The 14,927-nt window shown below is 43.7% G+C and overlaps 1 protein-coding gene across 2 annotated transcripts in view; it reads right to left on the reverse strand.

The window, feature by feature from the left end:
* The window catches only part of ASTN2 (astrotactin 2), a 728,537-nt gene that overhangs the window by 86,802 nt on the left and 626,808 nt on the right, over positions 1-14,927 (reverse strand). For both annotated transcript variants that reach the window (XM_066580842.1, XM_066580841.1), the window contains 2 exons: positions 4,152-4,285; positions 774-922 (listed from right to left, as the gene is read on the reverse strand). In XM_066580842.1, coding sequence (XP_066436939.1) covers positions 774-922; positions 4,152-4,285 — 283 coding nt within the window. The remainder of the gene's footprint in view (positions 1-773; positions 923-4,151; positions 4,286-14,927) is intronic.

Here is a 14,927-nt window from a genome sequence, read left to right on the forward strand (position 1 = left end):
TTTGGCCGGAGGACGTACCACTGCGGAGGAACTGGAGCTCCGTAGACAGCCTACTGAGAAGAGGTGCATACAGCAGAAGTAGCACAGACCAAACATCCTGCCTCCTCGCATGTGCAGGCTGCAGAGAGGAAGGGAGAGACGGACAGACTTACGGCCAGTATGGCCGGGAAATCGCATGTGCAGGCTGCGGACAGGATGGAATTAGTGTCAGGCTACTAGTGTACTATCGGCAGGCAATCCACAGCTGGGGGCATCACCAGGGCGTTCCCTATCACTGCGGCCGGCCAACCCATGTCTCCACCCATTGTACCGGTGGAGACATATTGCACTAGTACTGTTTTAGTTAACTGCTAAGAGGGAATTCCCACAGCCTGAACCCAAATATTCATTGGAACATTCTGTTTACTAAAATTAAATGTAGAGAAGTTGATTATTTAAATATGGTTCAAAACAGTTTTATGAGAATCCAATCTACAGTACATGTCATTTTTTTCACCTAAGTATTACCGCAGTAGTTTCTAATTTACTAAAGGTTGCCAAATATAATTGATTATATTTAGTCAACTGCATGTCCCTATTTTTCTACACATGATGATTTATAGGTATACAAATATTACCCTGATGCGATGCAGTTTGTTATCAAACCAACTCTGCTCTCATGTGTATGCAGTATGCATCACTACACGCTATACCTCACATTCACTCATCGTCACCATAGCATCTACAACAAACGTCATGCCTTCAGTGACTTGGGCAATCAGCAGTCATCTTACCTGTGTATAGCTCTGTATCTGTATATTCATCTACTTTCTTATGATGGAGAATGTAATCTGAGACTTTGGTTCCTATAGCAGCTTGGACATCTAGCCATTCAAGAGCCACCACAGTGCTAGAAGGCTCCATACTGGGAGAAAGACGAAATCTGAAAAAAAGAAAACCTCATAAAATACATAGTATGTAAGGCTGAAAAAAAGACATATGTCCATCCAGTTCAGTCTATAACCCCCAATGTTGATCCAGAAGAAGGCAAAATAACCCCAATATGGTAGAAGCCAATTTTCCCCATTTAAGGGGAAAAAAATTCCTTCCTGACTCTAACCTTGCAATCGGAATAATCCCCGGATCACCGAACCTTCTGAAGTCATAAGTGATTATAACATATAATATTGTATTGCTCAAGGAAGGTGTCCAGGCCCCTCTTGAACTCTTTTAGTGAGTTTGCCATCACCACGTCCTAAGGCAGAAAGTTCCATAGTCTCACTGCTCTTACAGTAAAGAACCCCCTTCTATGTCAGTGTAAAAGCCTTCATGCCCACCTTTGTACCTACTCAAAGTCTGATATATCCTAAAACATTATAGTGCCCAAAAAAGTGTCACGTTAGAATTTTCTAGGTATGATACATGGCCTAAAGTAAGCCTAGCCTCTGCAGTGGGAATGGAGCTGTCAACTTCATGCACAAATCGGATCAGTGCACAAATGCATTGGCCCCATAAACAGAAGATTGGTGGGGGTCCTTTGCATCAGACCCTTGCTAGTTTACTACTGGTGACCTATCCTAAGGATAGACCATCAATAGTTTATGATTGGATAATCCCTTTAACGTTACATTTAGAACTACCTTTTGAGCATCCTATTACAATCCCACTAAATAACTACTGTCCAAAGGATGTTCACAAAAATTGTACAGTCATATTTATGATTTCATGGACTCTATAACACAATGGCCATGCACCGAGAGGTAACCGTATTGCTGCTAGCATTATGACAAGGGTTTATTATGTTAAAGTCTGTTAAGTGATATGGACTTGGTTGCTCTTCTGCTTCTTCAGATAGGGCTTTTGTTATGATCCTTCTGCAGGGACTTGAAACTTGTTTGTGAATGTTGTAATAGAGGGCAAAATATTGCAGATGCTATCTATCACTATATGCTTCAGCACTTAAAGGGGTTGTCTCGCGAAAACAAGTGGGGTTCAGCACTTCTGTATGGCCATATTAATGCACTTTGTAATATATATCGTGCATTAAATATGAGCCATACAGAAGTTATTCACTTACCTTTCCTGCGCTGGCGTCCCCGTCTCCATGGCTCCGCCTAACTTTAGCGTCTAATCGCCCGATTAGACGCGCTTGCGCAGTAGGGTCTTCTGCCTTCGGTTCGGCAGCAGCGGCGTTCTGGCTCCGCCCCCCTTCTACGCGTCATCGCGTAGCTCCGCCCCGTGAAGTGTGCAGATTGCAGCCAATCAGGAGTCTGGAATCGGCACACATGATGGGGCGGAGCTACGCGATGATGCGTAGAAGGGGCGGAGCCAGAACGCCGCTGCTGCCGGGCAGACCCAAAGGCAGAAGACCCTTCTGCGCAAGCGCGTCTAATCGGGCGATTAGACGCTGAAGTTAGACGGAGCCATGGAGACGGGGACGCCAGCGCAGGAAAGGTAAGTGAATAACTTCTGTATGGCTCATATTTAATGCACGATGTATATTACAAAGTGCATTAATATGGCCATACAGAAGTGCTTAACCCCACTTGCTTTCGCGAGACAACCCCTTTAAGTTTATGTGGTCTAATGCTTCATAGCTGGACTGATGCTCCGAAACATATCCACTTCGTGATGCCACCGAAATCCATGTATTTCGACTGTGAGAACAAACTGGTTTGCCTAGAGGAAAAGCTAGATACAATACCATGCAAATGTGTCATCACTGCAGTGAATGGACCATCCTGAATGCCTGAATATGGTCATTGAATTTGTTAAGTCAGCTACTCTGCCTGCCCTGACGAAGATAAAAGTACCCTCCTACAAACTAGCCCCTTGATTTTTGGGTCCTTTTCGAGGTATCCAAAAAGGTGAACCCTGTATGCTACAAGTTACGGTTTCCTGCCTCCTGGCGAATACCCAATTCCTTCCATATCTCACTTCTCAAACCACTGGTTCTTAAAAAAATATTCCAAACAGTCCCATTCTGCTATGCCCAAGTTAATTCCAAGAACGTTTATGAGATCAAAAACATTCTTGATATGAATAAGATAAGGAATAAAACATATTTTTTAGTGGACCAGAAGGGGTATGAGGAGAGGTCTTGGGAGCCTTCAGAAAATATTAATGCTCCTCTCTTACTACAAAGGTTCTTGCGCAGAACTGGCAGGAGGAGAAGGGGGTGTAAGGGGGGAGGTACTGTTAGGTCGACTACCTGGGGCAGCCATGCTCTTGCTGTTCCGGGCAGACGTGGGCACCGCCCTCTCCTCCAGTGTGAATTGTCCTCTACATTTCCATCAGCACTGCAGTAGTTAATCCTCCCCAGTGCTGCATGCTTTCCATCAGCACCGCAGGAGTTAACCCTCCCCAGTGCTCTCACCCAGCTGCAGGGTAGTTGCCTATTACCTTCCTATTTAGCTGCCTTGGGGATGCTCCTCCTTACCTCAGTATTGGTGTTAGTTTGTTCCTGCTCACAGTAAGCTACTCTGTTTCTGATTCCCATGCACTGAACCTTGGACCTGTTATTTGGATTTTGCTTGAACTCTGCCTGCCCTGACCTTTGGAATCGCTACCTGGACTTGCTTGACCTCTGCCTGCCATGACTCTCGGACTTGTGACCCAGATCTCGTTTAAAAGCCACCAGCCCCGACATTGTTCCATATCCGGACTGCGTTCTCCAGCCTATGTCATGGTGTGTTGCAACCAGTGTCGCTGACCCCCGTGGGTCAGCCGCTAACTACACCAAAACTACTTCAGGATGTAGCGGCCTGACCGCTTCCCCGCAGCAAAGGCCGGATCCCTGTACAGGGGTTAAAAGGTGAATACTGGGGAATCGCCAGCATAACGCCCTCAGGTTTAACCCAAAGCCAAACTGGTTAATTGACACAGTGGGTCCACACCCGTTGGCTGTAACAGAATGGCAGTTCAGCTTACCAAAAACAAACACCATTCGTTATTGTTGCAGAATTATAGAATGTACTTTTGAAAGACCTAATTTTTATATTCTAGTGATGGTATTCCTAAAGCTCTATGTCACATCGACAGAAATTGTGTGACATCATATTTATGATGTCATGTACTCTATAACCCAGTGGTCATGTATCGAGTGGTAACCGTTTTGCTGCTGACATTATGATAGGTGCTTATTATGTTAGAACCTGTTACTCATAACTTACACAGGTGAGGGAAGGGGGCTGCAGTTGGGTAATCCATTGTCATCAAAAGCAGTAAGATCGCATCGACACCAATCTTCAATGACTTCACCTTTTCCAGAACACCAATATAAGCTCATGAAGGCATTTTTAAGCACCTGTAAATAAGAAAGACACTGGTTAAAATGCTTTTCTGCTTTAGAAAGCCCATTATTCAGCTGGTAGTGTGAGGGAAACTATAGCGTCTGTTGAACACTATCTTGCTTCCCTTCCATTGCCTCAATCTTATGTGACAAACGTATTTTGTTCAGCAGATTACAAGGCCTGAAGAATGAGCAAAAGCTGCAACTGACCTTCACAGACAAATGTGTAGCCAGACAGCTGACTAAATATGGACTTTGTCTTAGAAATGTGCTAACAAATAAAACCCTTTATTATGTTTTACTCTATTTGATCTTTTAGACTTATATTTAACTATGTAAATCTTAACTAAGCTCATGTGTCAGAAACACTATCTTTTCTCCTTAGGGAGAGCACCTAGATAGTGAGTGAGGAGACTTATAAGACCATGCATGCTCCTCTGGGTAATATGCAAATAAGGGAGATGGAGCAATACCTCCACAGAGCCACCTATGGGAAGGAAGCATTCGTTCAAGTCAATGTTTGACTCTTTATACAAGCCTTGTAACAATGACTGGGAATTGAAAGCAAAGCCAGACTCCATGCACAGACAGCTGTTTCAGTGTGTTTGCCCCTCATCAGTGTGCAAAAGGATTCTGTCTTGAGATAGCAAAGGCAGAATCGCAGCATGCTTAATTTCAGTGCAGTTCCGCACGGACGGCCTGTCCGCATTTGACAGGAAAGTAGGAGTTTGAGAAAAAGAAAACTCTACTGCGCATGTGCGCCAGCCGGAGTTTCTGCACACATCCTCAGTACAGAAAAAAGAAGACCCAGACGGGTTTGTAGGGTCCCTACGGGCAGGGTCGGATTCTGCTGTGGGCTCATACATGCGGAATCCGACCCACCTGTGGACATGAGCCCTAACTTAGACTAGTTTTACCTCTTCTGCAGTTTTCAATATGACTCTGGGTCCTTACATGATGCAGTCTGTAATATTACCTCTTTTTTTTTTCCTTCACTATTATGGCTTCCTTATCCCCTAGAATTCCTCTTTGTTGTTTTTTTTTTTTTCTCTTCCCTTTGCTGCTTATGATTTGGGGTCTTTTCGTATAGTTTTAGTGTCTCATTCTTGTATGTTATCATAAATAAAGATATGCCAAAAGAGGACAAACCCCTTAAAAAGAATTTGTCACTAAGACAGACATATTAAAGGGATGGCGTCATGAAATTTGTACTCTTTTTTTTTCTTTTTTTTTAATCAAATTGAAGCAATCTCAGTGATGAATTGGTCCCTATGGTTCTGGCTTAAGAAACCTCTAGTGATCATCTTTTACCATCATGAAGTGCACACGCTGCAGGGGTCATGTTCTCTAGACCAATGCTCCCCAACTCCAGTCCTCACGACCCCCAACAGGTCATGTTTTCAGGATATCCTCAGTAAGGCACAGGTGATGTAATTATTATCAGTGCCTCAGACATTGCCACAGGTGTTCTCTCTATAGGATATCCTGAAATCATGACCTGTTGGTTGTCCCTGAGGACTGGAGTTGGGGACCCCTGCTCTAGAGAGGCTGATGCAGAAGAAATGTACTACAAGGGTTCACATGTAACTGCTTTACTGAAGATGTTTCACAGCTGAAAAAATCCACAGCAAGTCCACATCAAAATCCACACCGTTTGGATTTTGGTGCAGATCCGCTACTGATTTCACCCCTGCAATTGAACTCACCCCTTTCATGACCAGGGTGGTTTTGGTCTTGATGACCGGAACAAAAATTTCACATACCGGAATGCTGAAATCAAAAAGGTAATTCTAATTTTTGTTTCTTGCTGTACCCAAATGTTTTTTTTTCTGCAGGACACATAGAGCTTTCTAATCCTTACAAATTGGACAGCTTCTTGTTTGGTAGGCCTTGTGTAGTGATAAATGGGTAGAAACAGAGAAAAATACAACTTTTCTCACTATTTTCAGTTTCTTTTTTAAAGTAGATGGTTGAGCTGTAGTATTTAATCCAAAAATGAATCCCCCAAATTCACTTGTGCAAAGCGATGCCGAATATTCAGGAGTTTTGCAGGCAAGGAAAGTATATTTTCCTTTGCTATCACAGTACAGGGTTGATCTTTCATTATTTCCTGAACCAGCCGATGGTACGGTGCACATGGGTGAGCAGCGCCATCCAACAGAGCACATCAATAGTGGTCACCATGTGGTAAAAAATATTATGTTAACTCTGTTTTATGAGTCATTCAGATCATGACAACACTCTGTTTATATAGTCTTTACGTTTTTCTACTTTTGCATAATATGGACACTTTTTTTTTTCAACAAAAAATACTTTCTTGTCACTACTTTCCAAGACCAGAGCAGTTTTTTTTTTCCCATCGACAGAAGTATATGAGGGCTTGTTTTCTGCAGGATGACTTGTGGTTTTTATTGCTATCATTTTCCAGTATACACGACTTTTTAATTACTCTTTATTCCTGTTTTGGGGAGGTGAAATAAATGGAAAACAGCTATTTTGGCTTTTTTTTAAAAATACATTTACCGAGCTGGATAAATAATGTAATATTTTGCAGTATGGGTTTGTCGCGGCTTGTCAGTGGTGGTGGCCTCAATGCAGGCCAAGATCTGTCGCCTTGTTATGCAGGACAAGGGTTAATGCACCATGTGCAGAGACTGATGCATGCTGGATTAATCATGCCTGGGAGAAGGTTGGAAACATGCTTCTCTAACTGCAGTGCCAGTCCTCAGGTGTGGAGTAGCTTTATATTCTCACCCCTCCCTTTGCTCAATGCTGCTTAATCAGCTCCATAGAGGAGTAGTGGAGAGTGGAGCTCCTCTGTGCTGGGTGTATTGCTACTTTCAGATAAGTTGCTGCGGTTTCCTTTTCAGTTGTATTTCTGTTTTCATTTCTGTATTGCTCTGCTGTTTCGGTTCATCTCTCCAGGAGTCTCTTTAGGGACAAACAGGGCCCAGGAAGAAAACCGTGGGGCCACCTCTATCGAGGCGATTACTCCGTTTCTGGGCAGGGACCTTTCACCCCACTGCTAGGTTAGGGCCAGGTTTCCTGTTCCTTGGAGTAGTGCTACTGTTGAGCATAGCATGGTGTGCGTTTATTTCCAGCAGTCTGTACGTTCTCTGAAGCCTTGCTGAGTGTAGTATTCTTGTGTCCCACAGGCTTTACATCTGGTTTGCGTAATCCTGTCGTTGTGCACACTGTTCTACAGTGCATAGTAGTATCAACTGCAGTAGTTGTAAACGTCACCCTGCATCTATGCAGAGCATGGTGCTTGTGTGCCGCATGGACATAACAGATTTGTTATGGATTGTGGTACTATCAATTTATGTGTAGATTTTTTTTGTTCTTTTTACTTTTTTCGATAGCAACCAGTACCATAAAGCGATTGTTACCTCCAGGACGTTTTGGTAATTTTGTAATTTTTAACTTTTAAAGCCCAACTCTAAAACATATTTTGGGGTCAAAGTGCTCAAAATACCCCAAAACCCCATTTATGATTTCCTTGAGGGGTGTAGTTTCTAAAATGTGGACTTTTGAGGGGTGCATTCCATCTCCTAGCACCTCAACACCTCTGCAAGCCTGAAATTGTGCCTGGAGAATTGCCGAATAAAAGGGAGACCTCACAATCCATAAGGTGCTCCTTTATTTCTGAGGCCTGTGTTTAAGCCAATTTGCCTTACTTTCTGTGAAACACCTAAAGAGTAAACAGACCTTGTAAATCCCATTTTGAAAACTTTCAGGGGGTACTGTTTTTTTAGTGGGGTTATTTGTGGGGTTTTCTACTATATAGGCCTCTCAAAGTCACTTAAAAAACAGGTTTTGGGTATTTCTTTCAAAATTAGGAAAATTGAATCAATAGCTAAGGGCAATGTCTCATTGGCTGAGCGCTCAGCCAATAGCTAAGCAGTAGCTGCTATTGGCTGAGCCCTCAGCCAATCTGCATAGTCCTTTCAGGAGGCGGGGATTTTTAAATCCCCGACTGCTGAAAGAGCTTAATAGCAGTGTCGGGGAGCCACCAGGAGGACGTGGCTGAGCGCCGGAGAGGTGAGTAAATAAAAAAAAAAATTTTTTACACACTCTTTGCAGATTATCGGGGAAGGGCTTATATTTCAAGCCCTTCCCCGATAATCTTACTGTGAGACTTGGCAGAAACCATTGCTTTCAATGGGATCGGCAGCAGTGCTGATCCTATTGAAAGTAATGGATAGAATGCCGGGGACTTCTGCCACAGCTGTGACAGCTGTGGCAGTGGATTCCTTCATCCCTGCTTCTCTTTTCAATGGGGCTAGCGCTGCTGCCGCTGGCCCCATTGAAAAGACTGGCGATATGCCGGCGTCATGCCGATATCCCGGCGTCATGCTGGCTTTTTTCTCGCACTGTGATGCGAGACTTTAACTTTAGTCTCGCAGTGAAGTGGAGAAAAAATTGCCAGTGGTTGTCCACCCTCACAAGTAAAAAAAAAAAGGCAAAATTAAAAAATTGCAAATTGTTCAAAATGTAAAAAATCTTCTCTACATTTAGGATTATTTTAAAATAAATAAAGACAGAAGGTATTAACTAAAATTGTCCCCTAACATAAAGTACAATGTCTCAAGAAAAAAAAACAGTCTTACAATTACTTGGATAAGTAAAAGTATTCCAAAGTTATGACCGCATAAAATGATATGTGTCAAATTTTTTAAAAAATGGGGCTTGGTCAGGAAGGTCAAAACTGCTGCAGGGGGAAGGGGTTAAATTAAAAAAAGGGGAAGGGGTTAAATTAAAAAGGAAGATACCAGATTTTTTATTGATTCATCTACTCATTTCTTTCCTTTGACTCTTTCTAAATCTACCTTAAAAAAATCCTACAAGACAGAGAATAAGAGTAGCGCACGTGCAACAGGACAAACGTAAAGAGCACATCAACATTGAATTAATATGCATGTCATTAACATTTAATTGGTGGTAGATTAAATATTTAACCGGCATGCTTTTATATGTCATTTGTAATATTTATGTACAACATGGCAATCATTTACTATCACATAAATCACTAAAAGGCAGCTGGGGTCTTCATTTGGTTTCACAACAGATATCAGTCAAGGTACCGCCAACTTCATGCTGCTTCATCACAAAGAGAACGTCATTCTTTTGATAGAGAAACTGGAAGGTCAGTCACAGACAGACCGCTTTTTAGAGCGTTTAGCACGACGTTTCAAACATGGCGCTAAATATTGTAAGCCGCTGATTTAATTGGGGCGTTTCTAAAAGCGCAGTAACAATGCTGGCAGACGCTCACAGTGAAGGCTCTTCCATAGTACAAACGCAGCGTTTTTCGTATCGCCTGTGTGAAAGTGGCTGAGGACGGGCTCAGGAGACGAGCGTAATTGAATTGCTTGCGATGTACGTGTGTATAATACGCGGTACATCACGGCAATTTAAACGCAGCATGTACGATTTTACTACGTGGTACACATGATAGAGCCTTATTGTTCGCTATGGGTGCGTACTAAACGCTGTACATACGCAATTACATTGTGTATGTGCAGATTTATATGCAATGTCGCTAAGCGTTGCAATAGAAATTAAAAAAAAAAATGAAACCAGGAAGACGGCGCATGACATTGTGCGTGAGATACACTATCATGTGCAGGCAAATATTGTTGCTGTACGTGGCGATATTCCAGCCCACGTAGCCGTAAAACACTTCATTATATATGCAGCGTCTTATCACACGGTATTGTTAGCCTGGCCTAAGTGTTTAACCCCTTAATGACGCGGCCCCTTTTTCTTTTTCCATTTTCGTTTTTTCCTCCCCCCTTTAACAAAATCGTAACTCCTTTATTTATCCATTGACGTCGCTGTATGAGGGCTTGTTTTTTGCGGGACAAGTTGTATTTTTCAATAGTGCTATTTAAAGTACCATATAATGTACTGAAAAACTTTAAAAAAATTCTAAGTGGAGTAAAATGAAAAAAAAAAACGACATTTCGCCATTTTTAGTGCATCTTGTTTCTACGGCAACAAAAACGACATAATAACTTTGTTCTATGGGTCGGTACGATTACTACGATACCAAACTTGTATAGTTTTTTTTTACTATACTCCTCTTTTTTACAAAGACATTTAATTTTTTTCAGTTACTTTCTGCCGTCATTTTGTGTGCGCTATAACTTTTTTATTTTTCCGTCGACAGAGTTAAGCAAGGGCTCATTTTTTGCGAGATGTTCTGTAGTTTCCGACAGTACCAATATGGAATGCATACGACTTTTTGATCGCTTTTTATTGCATTTTTTCTGGGAGACAAGGTAACTAAAAAAGTGAATTTCTGGCGTTCTTTATTTTTTTTTCCGGAGGTTGTTCACTGTGTGGGAAAAATAATGTGCTACTTTGATAGTTTGGACTTTTACGGACGCGGCGATACCAAATACATATTTTGAATTTATTATTTAGACTTTTTAATAATAGATATGGCAAAAGGGGGGTGATTTAAACTTTTACAACTTTTTTTTTCAATTAAAAAAACTTTATTGATTCTTTTTAACATTACTTTGAAGTCCCCCTGGGGGACTTTAACATGAGATGCTTTGATCGCTCTTGCAGTATGACGTAATGCTATAGCATTACGTCATACTGCTTTTTGACAGGCAGTCTATCAAGCCACCCCACGGGGATGGCTTGATAGGCAGTCTGTTAAGGCAGCCCTGGGGCCTTTCATTAAGCCCCTGGCTGCCATGACACCTGCACAGCTCCCCCGATCTCACCCGATGTTCGGGGGATTTAAATGCCGCTGTCAGAATTGACAGCAGAATTTAAATGGTTAATAGCCGCAATCGGCCGCGCGGTCGCACGCGGCTATTGCCCGCGGGTGTCAGCTGTTATAAACAGCTGACGCCCGCACTGTATGAAGAGAGGTTGCCACGCAACCTCTCTTCATACATACCCTGACGCTCCATGATGTACCGGTACGTCATTGGTCGTGAAGGGGTTAAAGAAGTCTTTCCATCTCGGTCAGTCATGGCTGAGATAGGAATACTCGTTCCTATGCTGCGGCCTGAAATGGTCAAGATTGTGGAAACAGCCGAGCTTCTGTAGCGCTCGTTCAATTGAATGGGAGTTACGGAAATAAATTAAGCCCGTGTGGCGCAGAGGGTTAAGGCCTCGGTCAGACGGGCGTTTTTTCACGCGATTTGCGGATCGCATGACGGATGTGCATCCGCAAATCACGTGACCGGGGCCGAAAAGTTGCCCAAAAATACTGCTCCTAGCCGCGTTTCATTAGAAATGGGCCGGAGCTGTCCAGCGCATTGAATTCAATGGAGCCGGCAATACAGCCATTCATACTGTCATTCAGCTGAGAGCTGCCCCTGATTGGTCCCTGCGCTGAGCCAATCAGAGGCAGCACTCACTCACCCATTCATGAATTCATGAATGGGTAAGTGAGAGCTGCCTCTGATTGGTGAGGCTGTGACCAATCAGAGGCAGCTCATTCAGCAGGCGGGGATTTTAAATCCTCGGCTGCTGAATACTACTCACAGCAGTTCAGGAGAACTGCCGGCCGGCCGCGGCTGAACTCCGTCTGCCGGGACCAGGTGAGTATATATATATTTTTTGTTTTTACACATTTCTGGATGAATTTCAGGGAAGGGCTTATATTTTTAAGCCCTTCCCGAAAATTCATCGTGCGATCGCCGGCAGCCCATTGCTTTCAATGGAGCCGGCTGTACAGCTGTGGCAGAGGAGAATGATTTGTCTACTATATGTTCTCAATGGGGTCGGCGCTGCTGCCGCCGGCCCCATTGAGCGCATATAGAGAAGAGAACAGGAATCGCAGATCGCAGATAGGTGCGATCTGCGATTTCTGTTCTATAATTTATCGGACGAGCGCATAAAAAGCGCTCATGTGTCCGATACCATTGCAAAGCAATGGTTCTATAAAATTGCCGGACGCATGCGCAAATCGTGCGAAAATACGCCCGTCTGACCAAGACCTCAGGCAGCAAAATTGCAGTCCTAAGCCCTCACTCATGACCTGAAGGTTGTGGGTTTAATCTCCTTCAAGGTTGCGAGTTCAGGTGGCCATCTCAAAGTTGACTCAGCCTTCCATCCTTCCAAGGTTGGTGCAATGAGTACTCAGCTTGCTGTGGGGTAATAGATGACTGGGGAAGGCAATGGCAAAACACCCCGCAAAAACAGTCTGCCAAGAAGACGTCTCAATGTGACGTCACCCTAGGAGTCAGTCACGACTCGGTGCCTGCACCATGGGACTTTACCTTACTTACGGAAATAGCGTTGCACACTGAGTAACGCTGTTTATGTGCTCTTTGAGGTGTGTAGTACGCTTTACGAGGAAATTTACGCAATTCTCATTTACTTGTATGGGGGCTCTAAAAACAGAGCAGTCCATAAAACTTGTCTGTGTCCATGAAATGTGGGCAGCTAAGGCAGCGTGGGGTAGGAGGAGGTGGGCTTGGGACTATGTCAAGGAAGTAGTTTTCAACATAGGTGCATCTAACAGTTCTGATAAGGGTGTGCGGTACATAGTGGCCTCTGCCAGTCATGGCATATACGGCTAGTTGTCATTCCAGAAAAAGAGACAAAGACTGTCAGAGACCGCTGGAGCAACAGGGATTTAATAGTTGAGTAATGTTTTATAACAGTTCCCGCAGTTATTGTAATTTTGTCAACTCACGAACAACCCCTTCAATGCCAAAGACTGAAGGAGGCAGAACATATTGTCATGAGAACCTAGTAGCAGTGTAGCCTCAGGCTTTGGGTGTCTGACTTCAAGAAGAAAACTGAGCTACTCAAAATGTTTTTCAAATGTTTAATGTACGCTAAGGGATCTGTTATATATTACCTCTAGTAAATGTGCCTTAACAAAGCTCCCCTGCTGTATTGTATGGCTGTGCAGAAACATAAAAAAGGAAATTCAGCTTGTGACGGATGCTTGGAGATTTATCCCTGTTCATCAGGTTGCATACCTGATGTATTTCAGGTCTAATGGTTCCTTAAAGGGGTTCCACACAATTAACAACTATCACTTATCCACAGAATAGGTGATAACTATATGATCATTCCACTGCTGGTACCCCTGCCAGTTACTAGTGGTCATACAATGAGGAGTACTTTAAATAGAGTGGCGGTCAAGCATGCACGCTGACACTCCATTTAAAGTCTATGAGACCAATAGAAACAATAGAGAACAGCGCCTGGTTGTTTCCATCAGCCTTATCAACTTTGAATGGTGCATCAGTGCTCATGTTCAGCTGCCTTTCTATTCAAGTTCTTCTTCACAGGAGGTCATGCAGCAAGGACTAAAATAAGACTAGTACTTGTAAGCCCTCATTCCCATTGGTGCTTTTTCCATTGTTTAGCTAAGTCCTAAGCCAAACAACGTGGAAAGTGGAAGTTCCACATGCCAGAGGGAAACCATTAACTTCATTAATTACAAGCTTCCTTATTTCCTCTGCCCTCCAGCTAATAAGGTCTCCTATTGATCCATCTCTACACAACAACCCCACAGTGTATGGCTCAGTGCTGTGACACTGCCCCTATTATGGTATTGAACCCTGGGCCAATGCTGATAATGGTTTCTTCTCCCTGCAAACTGGCAGCTAGAAAACGTTACTCAGCAGCAACCAGTGACACTAACAGGGTTAGGTGGCACCACTGCACACACCTGCCCACAATGGGGATAAAAACCAACACAAAGGGGAGAACACAAAATACCATAAGGGGAAATAAGGGCTACCCACTTTACAAACTGGCACCAAGCAGTCAGTTGAAACACGCATACTATAAATGCCATCAGAATAAGGGTATAATATTAATGACATAGCATGTAGGGGATGTAGGAGGGTGGCAGGCTGCTCCTGCTACAATTAGTATAAAGCCAACCCCATTAAAGTCAATGGACAGTGATGCAGACTGTATTTAAGTTGGCCACTAAAGGAAGCTCCAATAAAGGCGGCATAAACTATTGCTGATAGGATTAAATAGTAGCCATTATATTTTATGGACTTTACTGAGCATGCTAAGGCCTTAGTCAGACGGGCGATTTTTCGCGCCATTTGCGGATCGCATGACGGATGCGCATCCGCAAATCGCGTTACCGGTGCGCGCAAGTCGCCCGCAAATCGCCCGAAAATCTGCTCCTAGCCACGTTTCATTAGAAACGGGCCGGAGCTGTCCAGCGCATTGCATTCAATGGAGACGGCAATACAGCCGTCTCAATTGAAAGCAATGCGCTGCGGGCGAGCCCGGGATGAATTGTCGGTAAGGGCTTAAATATATAAGCCCTTCCCTGCAATCCATCCTAAAATGTGTTAAAATAAAAAAATATTGTATACTCACCTTCTCCCGGCAGCCGGAGCTCCGCGTGTCCGTCCTGCAGTGGGTGTGAAGGGGGTGTGAGTCAGACCTGCCCCCTGATTGGCTCAGCGCTGAGCCAATCAGAAGCATGCCTCACTCACACCCATTCATGAATTCATGAATGGATGTGAGTCAGACCTGCCCCTGATTGGCTCAGCGCTGAGAGGCAGCAGTCACTCACCCATTCATGAATTCATGAATGGGTGTGTGAGTGTTTTCAGCCTCTGATTGGTCAGGGCTGTGACCAATCAGAGGCAGATCATTCAGCAGGCGGGGATTTTAAAGCCCCGCCGGCTGAATAGTGCCA

Source organism: Eleutherodactylus coqui, chromosome 10, assembly GCF_035609145.1.
Source record: "Eleutherodactylus coqui strain aEleCoq1 chromosome 10, aEleCoq1.hap1, whole genome shotgun sequence".
NCBI lineage: Eukaryota > Metazoa > Chordata > Amphibia > Anura > Eleutherodactylidae > Eleutherodactylus > Eleutherodactylus coqui.